The sequence below is a fragment of the Propithecus coquereli genome, unplaced genomic scaffold, assembly GCF_000956105.1.
Source record: "Propithecus coquereli isolate 6110/MARCELLA unplaced genomic scaffold, Pcoq_1.0 Scaffold285, whole genome shotgun sequence".
NCBI lineage: Eukaryota > Metazoa > Chordata > Mammalia > Primates > Indriidae > Propithecus > Propithecus coquereli.
In genome coordinates, this window is record NW_012148452.1 from 2,036,834 (window position 1) to 2,048,339 (window position 11,506).

Sequence of the window (11,506 nt, forward strand, 5' to 3'; positions counted from 1 at the left end):
AGGTTGTTTCCAATTTTTCACTCTGCATATGTATCTTTGGGTACTTGTCTTATTTTTTTCTTAGAATATTATTCCTAGCACTGGAACTTTTGAATGAAATTCAGAAATTAATCCTCAAAGTGTTCTGCCAATTTATATTTCCATCAACAGCTCATGAGTGTTTGTTCCCCCCTGCCTCTTACCAAAACTTTCTGATTTAATGGATTACCTGCTCAACTTATTTGTTCAAACACCAAGAAGCAACTTCCTTACCATAAAAGTGCTTCCATATTTTCTTTACTCTAGAGAGAAATCTCGGGTGCATTTACTCATATTATCAATGCATCACCTCATTCAATTCTGCAAAAAAAAAAAATCTATAAAGCATATTTGGAATTAAAACGATAAAAAAACCCAAGAAACCTTATTTTGCTCTTGTAAAACTTTATTTCAGTTTAAACAACAAAGCAAATGATATTTATGTCATCCAGGGACACTTGGGAGAGTATACTCATACCTTCATAGCTGTTTAGCTTCCAAACTCTGTATGAGAGATGAAATCTAGGTAAAAGACACTTATTATCCCAGATTACATTTACCTCACAATCTGAGATCATGAAAATTAGTCAAAAAAGATTAGAAAGAGACTTACATGAAGTCACATTCATAAAGCTGAGAAAGTGATGTCTAATACTTTGGAAAATTCTTTTCTACTTAACACTCAGAAGAATGAATTTTTAAAGATCAGAACTAGGAGGTCCATACCATAAGTTGTAGATACAATGATAGGTACTTTCATCAGTTTAATATGACTATTAGGATTCAAGATAGTATATAAAATCTAGAAGAAGGCTCAGTTAGTCAATGCCAAAAATGGAAATCTTACATTTCTTTAGAGGAAACATAAAAATATGACTATTTGGATCTTGTCTTAATTTACAATTGATGAGTCCATTTTTAATGTTTAAAAAAATGGGCTGGGTAGAATTGTTACACACCTGAAAAAGGTTTCAAATAGAATGTCCCCATTAACAATAGCAACTGAGAAATCTAATTCAGTCTGCAGATTTTATTTCTGATCAAGTAATCAACTTTTAGTTATTTCCTTGAGCCTGCCTGCTGTTTACAACATATAACTTGTCAGATTAACTATATCACTGATTTCTAAGTTCTTCTTCCATTGTATTTTTACCCTTTAACGAAGATATGCCTAGAAATAACAAGACAACACAGAAGAGCTGTAATGGCCTTCAATATTTTTCTTTTACTAATTAGTCGATCTTATTCCAGTGAAGGCTAATGTAAAATTTATCCAATAGTCTTTGATTTCAGAATTACTTATAATAGTAGAATACTGCATCATATACAGAAATCTTGATCAATAATCTACTTTATCTCATAACCAGTTATCTTTCTAAACAATTAACAAGTGTAGAATATGTAATATTGTTTAAAATAAATATACAATATATAGTTTCTACATTCTCATACAATCTTAAAAATGAGGTAATAAAAACTTAACTGATTAAACCTCTTACCATTCTGGAAATGGCTTAGGGAAATGATGGTGAAATATTTTTTTCTTAGGTCTTTTCATGTTTTCTTTGAATACATTCAAGTACTTCTTTTTCTATGTTGAAAGATTATGTAAAAAATCCTTAAGCTTTGTTGGATAGTCTGTCATCACCCCAGTTGCTCCCAAATCAAAAGCTCTTTTGTATTCTTGTTCTTCATTTAATACCCAAATATACACCTGAAAATTAGAAACATCAGAAATATGAGAAGAAATATTAAAATAGAAAATTATTTTCATAACATTTATCCAGTACAATCTTAGCACACTTAGAAATAATCTTTCAAAACTGTTATTTTAAGAAATCATTAGACCCTTTATAAAAATTCCACTTTACTCATTAAATATGCACTGCCCCACCCATCTGACATCAGCTATTCTCCTATACATAAGAGGACTCTAGCTACAGAAATGCCAATGCTTTATTGATAACTGTAAGGAAGGAGATAAGGTCCTCATCTGTGAATCAGTAAGCCAGTATCATCAGAGTCAGAAACCAAATCAAGTCAGTTAAAAGTTCCTGCTCTTAACACTTGTGTTAAACTGATAAGCTATGCTAATTCCAAAATGCACCATTCCAGAAACTTACTTGAATGCCTCGAGCAGTAAGGTGATCAAATAAAGCTTTCCTCATTAGTAAGCTAGAAAAGAAAAGCATAACAGATTGAAGAATTTATTAGTTCTAATTAAGGACTAGAATTAGTCCCGGTCCTAACTTAGTCAATTTAGAGTTTAGTAATTTCTAGTTCAATTTAATTACAATGCCTCAGCAAAACAAGCAATGGCTTTAAGTGACAATGGCTGCTGTGGATGAATTTATGTCTTAACTGCTGGATCTCCTTTCACCGATGGCTGCTAACTGGTGGACAACCAGAACGTCCTTTCTTTTCCTTGCTGCTACTAGATTCTTGGGAGACCCATTCTTGTTGACATAGCTCAATGGAGAGGAGGCTTCCCCACTTTCCCTGCTGGAGCCATATCGAGAATGAGAAAGAGCTGAGAAGTATGTGTTCCTAACTTTCCAAGTTAAAATAAGGCAGTAAATGTGGGTCAAGCTCTATAATATCACAGGTCAGTTACATAATGGATAAGTCTTTTGTAAACTATTTTAGAAACATTATGTCCATTAATTATACTATCCTATATCTAGGAAAAAAGCATTTTTTAGTTCCAAATAACTGATTTACAGTGAACTTTTAGAATATAAGCCACTTGTGCAAGATGGGAACTAATTGTACTGAAAAGTTATACATGTCATTTCTACTCTGTTTATTACAATGATTAAATAACACAAACTAGAAATACTTTAACACCAATTAAAAATGTATCCTTGAAAACTAGAAATTAAATCAGGAATAAAGCAAAAAAGAATAAACTCTGTGGCACAGAGAAAAGACAAAACTAATTTTCTAAGATTCTTTAAAAGAGGAGCTAACTAATAAAACATGATTTGGGACTATTATTTAAACATTCAAGGTTCCATTTTAAAGCAAAATACAGCACAATTACTTTGTGTTTTTTTTTTTTTAACCTAAAATTAAACTCAACATGTCTAAATCAGGCATTTTCTTTAAAGTATATGTCCGATCTGTAGGTGGCATGTCTTCCTGCTGTTAAGATTTGGTACAGATTTTTCTGAACAATGTGCCATAGGCAATATGTGCCTTTACATACATTGTATTGCCACACTCCTTTTCACCATGTTTTTGACTGAGGGCTAGTGGAAACAGCAAACAAGTAAAAGGGAATGGTTATTTATCCCAACTCTGCTACTAACTAGCTAGATAACCGCAATTAAATCATTTAACTGAGTGGATGGGGGCTCAATTTTCTCACAAAGTTGGATGAGATTATCTCTCAAGATTCCTCCTAGGTTTTGTGACTAGGAATTAAGCTAGTTCTAAATGATTGATACCTATCCATTTGCATAGTAGGTGCTCAATGTGTCCTTGTTACAAATTACATGTGGAAAGCTTGCACTAAATTTTAAGTATAGTACTTAATAAATATAGCTCAAGCAATAAATGCATATTAAGAAACTAAAATTCTTACATATCAGAGAGCCAGATGAGAAACTTTTGACTTCTAGACATGGTGTGTGGTTCTTTTAGCCTAGGGTAAAATAAAGTTTGAATTACTAATTAGAAACACAGCAAAATATCAGTGTGAGAAAATAAAACAAGTTCAAAAATGAGAACAGTGCCTGTACTAGCATGCTCTCAAAAAAATATTTGTAAAAGGGCAAAAGTAAAATACAGCACAATTGGGTTCTATTTCCACTGGTCTCAAGCCAACTTTTTGCTATCGCTATTCAAAGGTAAAAAAGATAAATAGCAGTTATGTTTTCAGAGACCCTAGTGTCCTAGGCTCATGTCTCTTCTCTCTTTTGGTAAAAACTCTTTCTCCTGCTTTGTCTGCTATAATTTAGTACATGGTAGATTTAAACACATAACCAAACTGTACTATGGAGTAAAAGATATTTTGGGACAAAAGTGAGACATTTAAAGCATATTTTTCTTTCCTTTGAAATACTAGTAGACCTGGACCCTGTCCTTTTAAATTATCTTTACTACTAAAAAAAGTTTCTTTGACTTTTCAGGCCTCTGCTGAGTTGCTTCTTCCAATCTCTTTGATGCCTAGAGCAGCACAACTACCTGTGTCATCAACTTTGGGTTGTGCCCACAGGAAATCCTTGATTTGTCTTCTACTATGAAGATTTCTCAGCTTCTTTTTAAGTTTATCAGTACACAGTGATTTTCATTCTCCTCACATCTTCATTTCTTATTTCCTTTTTAACTCCTCCTGTCTAATTCTTAAAATAATTCTGAGAGTCCCCACACTTAAATTCATTTTTTTCTTTCTCTCTGAATTCAGTTCTTATTAGAAGCTCTCTAAATAAAACACAGGTCCTTTTTCCCTCTAACTCTGGCCCAGATGGAAAGTCCTGGTGCAATTTCAGAAATCTCAGGGATTTAGTACCTGAAATACTAATTATCTTATTAAAGAATTACTATATTGCCTTACAAAGTATCCATTGTCTCCCACAGAAATATTAAAATACACAAAAAAATTCCACCTGTGTCTTAAACCATAATCACTTTTTAGAGAAAAGATTAATTCTATGCAGTTTGTTCTTATGTCTGTATTTCAGTATTTGCTTCTAAAGCACATGAAGATAATCTAGAGCACACAATAGTCTATTCCAGGCCAAAGGAAAGCTAAGTACTTTAGGAATAAATGTTTGAGAATCATTTTAATCTAGCAAATGAAAATCATTTCTTTATAGACAAGTGTTTTCTGCTGTTTTATCTGGGAAACACCTATAATGACTGTTAATAAATATAATTAGGAATAGATAAAATAAATATGCTCATCACTAAAAACTCAAATTGGAAAACAGGCATGAAATAGAAACTGAGCACGAGTACTGACCAAATTGTTTTTCTGACCAATATCGTCTAATGACTGCTGTAATTTATGTTCTGCTTGATTTTTTTTCCCAAGTCATTAGCTTTATTGAGACATGCTACAGCAGAGGAAAGCTTTTCAGCTTGATTTTTAAAACTTCTATTTTGGGTATGAAAAATGTTTTCATGCAAGGTAAATCACATTTAAATGATCTCAGGAACTTCAAATTCCTTTGTCAGGACTCAGTCATTATTATGATTCTTAGCCAGAAATCACATTCTAAGTGTGTAGGATTTTGAGATGAAGCTATCTTTCTTTAATAATAATAATTTAACAATTAAAGCTATCCCTTATTGAATGCTTATTATTTGCCAGGCAATCTAAGTGTTTTATACATTTTTATCTTTCTACTAAATTGAGTGAAATGCAAGGCTTTGTACCTAGTAGAAGAATTACATAAATATAGAAGTATTTTATATAAACTAACAGCTACCCTTTTCTTTCTCCTATCTCCAGGGGTTTTTGAGGCAGTGGTGGTGGTGGTTTTTCTTCATAAGTGTATTACAGTAATACTACTTGAGAATCTGGAGTTTAATAGAATTTCAGCTGCATATAGTCGTCAGTGAAGTAGAAAGAAGTAACGGAAGTTGAAGGGCAATTGCTATTTGATGTCAGAATAAAAGAATTATTAACCTTCTGTAATTAAGTTCAATTTTTTTGAGATGGGGGTCTAACTATATTGCCCAGGCTGGTCTCAAACTCCTGGCCTCAAGCAGTTTTCCCACCTCAGCCTCCTGAGTAGCTGGGGTTGCAGGTGTATGTCACAACGCCACACTCAAGCTCAATTATTTTTACCTGACTTCTGACTACACAGGCACAGAAAATCATTACAACCTGAGACGGGTCTAGATTAAGTACAGATAATCCTTTATTATTCATTTTGGAGAATGTGTCTTAATTATATCAAAAAGCATTGTTAATGTAGGTCAGATAATAAAACATGGAAATAACTACAGAAATCTCTTCCTTCTCATTTATGTTGATATTAATGAGCCTATATCTTAGTCCTCCCATAATTGATAATTGATCAAAATAGGATAACCACTTACTTCAATATGATAGAAGGCATTGGAATTTCAAAAAACTGTTCTCGAATGGGCACAAAAGGCAAGAGGCCAGTGAAGAAAAGGCCAAGAATGAGCAGAACACGTTGTAGACTGAAGAGTATAGGAATATCTGAATTCTAAAAGACACAAACAATATTACATGTTACTTTACAACTGCTCAAATGAAGATGATTATTTCACAATGCTCAAATTTTGCCAAGACTATATCTTGACATCTATTATAAGCATTCCCTGAATTATCAATATCCATTGAGAAACACACCACACTTAAAAATGGCTAGTTCTTGACAAATGGGTCAAGATCTACCTTGGAGTCTTATAGTGTAATTAATCGATGTTACTAAAGCTTCTCTATTCCCTTCTCTCTGCTTTTGCAACACTGCTTCTGTCTGTTGGTTATAGTATTTACAATTAGAAACTAAACATACCAGAATAATGGAACGAAATGAAGAAATGAATATATAAGATATTCGGTAACCTTACTTTTGTTTTAAAAATATATAGCTATACATATGTGTATCCATAGATATATATATCAAGACTATTGCAAATATATTATCTTTCAGCTAAGTTAAGAATCAGATATAAAATATAAATAAGATTTTAGGCCAGGAGCAGTGGCTCAAGTCTGTAATCCCAACACTTTGGAAGGTTAAGGCAGGAGGATCACTTGAGCCCAGGAGTTCGAGGTTGCAGCGAGCTATGATTGCACCACTGTACTTCAGCCTGGGTGACAGAGCGAGATCTTGTCTCCGAATTTGAAAAAAAAAGGATTTTGTAAGCTAGTCCAAGAATCTAACCACCATTTTAAGTTTCTATTGGAAAATGTACTCAAGGTCCCAAAACTTAAAATGCAAACTGTATATATTATATATATTTTTAATTGTGCTAAAATACACATAACATAATTTATCACCTGAATGATTTTTAAGTGTATAATTCAGTGGTTTTAAGTATATTCACATTGTTGTGTAAAGAGCCTCCAGAAGTCTTTTCATCTTGCAAAGCTGAAACTCCATACCATTGAACAACTTCCCATTCCCCCCTTCCTCTTCCCTCTCCTACATTTAAAAAAAAAACCAAAAATTATGGTTAAATTGAATTTTTCTATAAAAAGTAATATATTAAAAATCATGCGAAGAGTAATTTATTTTAAATAATTAGCTATAAATTACCTACTTTTTATTTTAAAAAAACAGTAAATAAGTTTGAGAATTTATTTTGCCCCTTTGTTTACATGGTGCTTTGTAATGTCTTTGGCTTATTTGTATACAGGTTTTTCAGCTGTAACACGATATACTAGTCCCTGAAAAACCTTGAGTTGTGCAAATTCATACACTAAGGATAACAGAGCTTATGAGAAAAACAGGGTTGGGGCTGACTCTCAAAACTTATGCAACTTTGGAACCAGACAACTAAAAACAATAATTGGTACTTCTGGAGAGCCATGCAAGGCTGCCGGTGAGAGGTGGAGGGACAGCATGCTGGCAAATGTTTAACAACTAGCTGTACCCCATCTTTTTTTTTGGAGATACAGGGTCTCACACCATGTTGCCCAGGATGACTTGAACTCCTAGGATCAAGAGATCCTCCTACTCAGCCTCCCGAGTAGCTGGAACTACAGGTACATGCCACCACACCCGGCTTATAACACATATTTTTTAAATCAGAATTTTGGATGGGATTTGAATTATGTTTACTGTTCAGGAAATTCTAATCTACAGCCAAGCTTCAGTAAGAAGAAGTGCTACATTTTCCCATCACCAATGTGTGTCCCGGATTCCTTTTATTTTTATATTTTGAGTTTCTAGCATCCGGCAATTAAAGGGCAAATGTGAAATTCTTATAAATCATGCTTAAAGAATTGCAAAAAATGTATCACTTAATTATACAGCATGTTGGTAATTTGAACAACAAATTTTATTGAGACATTTTTACCAAGATGTTTGAAAACTGCTGCTGCAAGGTTTTTGGAGTTTTTAAATTCTAAAATTACAAAGCCAGAGGTTTCTGGAAAAATATGCAAATCAAGGGAAAGTTCTGTGATTGTGGGCCAAAAGGGAGATTTTATTTTGAAATAATTATAGACTCAAAGAAAGTTGCAAAAATAGTAGAGTCCAATGTACCCTTCACCCAGCTTCCCCGAAATGTGATATCTTATGTAACTGTAGCACAGTATCAAAACCAGGAATTGACATCGGTACATTACTATTAATTAGACTACAGATCTTCTTCAGTTTTCATCATTTTTTAAAACTGCATTCATTTATGTGTGTGTGTGTGTGTGTGTGTGTGTGTGTGTGTGTAGTTCTATGCAATTTTAACCCACATATAGATTACCACAAACAAGATACAGAACTGTTTCATCACCACACAACTCCCTCGTGCTATCTTTTTATATTTGTTCCCACTCTGTACCACAACCTAAATCTCTGTCCCCTGGCAGCCACAAATCTGCTCTCCACGTCTATACTTTTGAGAATGTTACATAAATGGAATCATATAGTATGCAACAGTTTGAGGTTGAATTTTTTTCACTAAGCATAATGCCTCTGAGGACCATCCAGGTTGTTGCATGTATCATAGTTCATTCCATTTTGTGCTGAATAGTATTCCATGGTGTGGAGATGCCCGAGTTTGTTCAGCTGTTTATTTATTGAAGGACGTTTGGGTTGTTTGCAGGATGTTGCTTTTATGAATAAAGTTACTATAAACATTCATGTACAGGTCTTTGTGTACATAAGTTTTCATTTTTCTGGAATAAATGCCCAAGATGAGATTGCTGGCTCATATGGTACGTGTATGTTTAGTTTTATAAGAAACTACCCAACTATTTAAGAGCGTGGCTGTAGTATTTACGTTTCTACCAGCAGTCTAGAAGAGATCTAGTTTCTCTGCATCCTTTCTACCAGCATTTGCTATTATCACTATTTTTTATTTGAAAATTTTTTTGATGATGTAAAAAGATCAGCAGGCCTCAAGTACATTACCTCCCTTGCAATAACATCTGAAAATACCATCAGACAATGATTATTTATGGAAAAGTCTTAGTTTTAAGTATTTAGGAATCTAAAGCCACTCAGCCCAGTAATTGCTCTGTTCTCTCCTTTATACACAAGCTGCCTTAGGATCACACAGACCCCACTACACATAAAACTTTCTGGCCTCAATTGTATTTTGAATTGTAATGGTGCTGACTTTGCATGTTTTTGTCTTCTCTGCTAGCAAGGAAGGCCCTCCCAAGGAGTGCTTTGTATTTGAGAATTGCTACTTACATCATATTTCTTCTGCACTATCACTTGCATTCTAAAAAGTCTTCAGTGCTCAAGATTTTTAAAAATTTTAATTTCAAACTCTCTTAGCTGACTATATCTAAACTTGCTTATGAAGGTTTAGAATATCATTTCAAAATATATCAAATTAATTTTTTATAGACATATTTTCTTCAACCAGAAAATTTTCAGTGGGTAGATGGCCCTGCTTTTATATACTACCTGATAATCATTACCTTGGCTTAATTTGATTAAGTCTGTTTGTGGGGTAGGTTAAAAAGAAGCTAAAGCTAAATAGTTGAAGGACTGAATACTTTCTTTAATTCAAAATTACACAAAAAATTACAATTACCCAACAAAAGACAGTCATTAAAAGATAGGAATCATATTTTGTCCTATAATGCACATGATAAAATATTGGTGAACAATTAATATTAGTATGTGAAAATAATAATTCTGTGAACTAGTACAACTACATTGAACTTAAATTGCAAGGTCCAAATCTATTACCACTGCTATATTAATAATAGTAAACTTCTGGCTAGTTGCTTCCACCCAGTACCATCTGTCTCTGTATGAAGGCTATCACATAAGAAAATTTTAAAAAATTATTGTTGTAAGAAACTTATCATTTATAGAAACACAAGAACAACAAAGAGAGATAATTCTGTACAATTTTTGAAGCTTACCTCTTTGTAGCACTTTTCTACAATTTCATAACTGGCATTACCCCACACTGTTATGTGTTCTCGTTTATACTGCTTCACCAACTCTGAAACCTACATGTGAAAATTCAAAATTTTATGCATGTGCCTATTTGTAAATCCACTAACAACATTTCACTTAAAAATTGATTATGATTGACTATCTGCCAATGTATGGTAGAAAATTTTAGAAGGACCAATATACAAATTCAGACTATTTTAAAAAATACAAAAATTATTTATATTTTACCATTATATAATTTGTTTAATAGAATACAATGATTTAGTAATTTGACATAAACTAACCACAAATGAAACAAGCTAAACTAGAAGTTAATTATATAAACACCAGAATGATTGGCTCATAGGAGCTTACTTTTATCCATGACTGAGACATGCCAACTCCATCTGAAAATAGGCTCTCCTACAGTAAAGTGATCTCTTCTATCAGGGCATTATTTAAAACAATGCTGATGCCTAGAGTATCACATTTCCTTGACCACTACCAATCTATGCAGTCACCTACTCTAACCTTATTTAGTTTGTGAAATCGGATGCAACACCCCCAGAGGAGGTAATGCCTTGAGTACCTTCTTAATCAGCACATTGTTGTTGACTTTGATATCGATGTTAATGGGAGTGTTAGGAAAGGCCTCAAAAACTTCCTTCAGTAATGGAATTCGGTTATCTTTTCCTTCACATTGGCATGCTGAGAAAGCAAGATTTTTAAATGCATTTTTAAAAGATAATTTTACTTTTTTGATGATTAGAAAAGTTATAGTACGGTATTCATCAAAAGATATTTACAAAGTAAGGAAAAGTATAAAGAAGAAAAAAAATCATGTAAAATCCAACAACTTAGATATAATCATTAGGACCATTTGTTGTACTTTCTCTACTCTTTTTTCCTATGCATAAATCAATATAGTAATGATATAGTGTGCCTACAGATTTTAACATAATCTTTTTACATAAAAACAAATATTTTCATATTGGCATACTGTATTTATAATTTTGATTTGAATTTTATTAACTAATTCTTTAAATTTTGAGATAACTATAGATTCACAGCAGTTGTAAGAAATAATACAGAGAGATATATGCACACTTTATCCAGATTTCCCAATAGTAAACCTCTTGCAAAACTACACTACATGCCCTCTTGTTACCATAGGGGGGGTCCATCGGTTTGTTGTCTATGGTAAATGTATCTATCTTGCTTTTGCTGTGTGAACCTATATCTCGCTCTTACTCTGTACACCTATGTTGTTCTTCCTCAATAAACTTCGTTTCACATTTGCCTCGCTTTTGGTGTGTCTGGTCATTCTTCAGCCAAGAGCACACCAAGACCTGAGAACAGAACAGACTACGACTACAACCTGACACAATTTGTTTACATATATTCAAGTTTGGGTTGTTTCCTATTTTTTTTTTTTTTTTTTT

The 11,506-nt window shown here is 33.0% G+C and overlaps 1 protein-coding gene across 1 annotated transcript in view; it reads right to left on the reverse strand.

Annotated features, from left to right (window-relative positions):
* Positions 1 to 412: 412 nt before the first annotated feature.
* Positions 413 to 11,506, reverse strand: part of GDPD1 (glycerophosphodiester phosphodiesterase domain containing 1) — a 71,013-nt gene continuing 59,919 nt past the window's right edge. The window contains exons 5-11 of the mRNA XM_012648400.1: positions 10,654 to 10,772; positions 10,049 to 10,138; positions 6,070 to 6,203; positions 3,605 to 3,664; positions 2,142 to 2,193; positions 1,518 to 1,732; positions 413 to 540 (exon numbers count right to left, since the gene is read on the reverse strand). Coding sequence (XP_012503854.1) covers positions 1,610 to 1,732; positions 2,142 to 2,193; positions 3,605 to 3,664; positions 6,070 to 6,203; positions 10,049 to 10,138; positions 10,654 to 10,772 — 578 coding nt within the window. The 3' untranslated portion in view covers positions 413 to 540; positions 1,518 to 1,609. The remainder of the gene's footprint in view (positions 541 to 1,517; positions 1,733 to 2,141; positions 2,194 to 3,604; positions 3,665 to 6,069; positions 6,204 to 10,048; positions 10,139 to 10,653; positions 10,773 to 11,506) is intronic.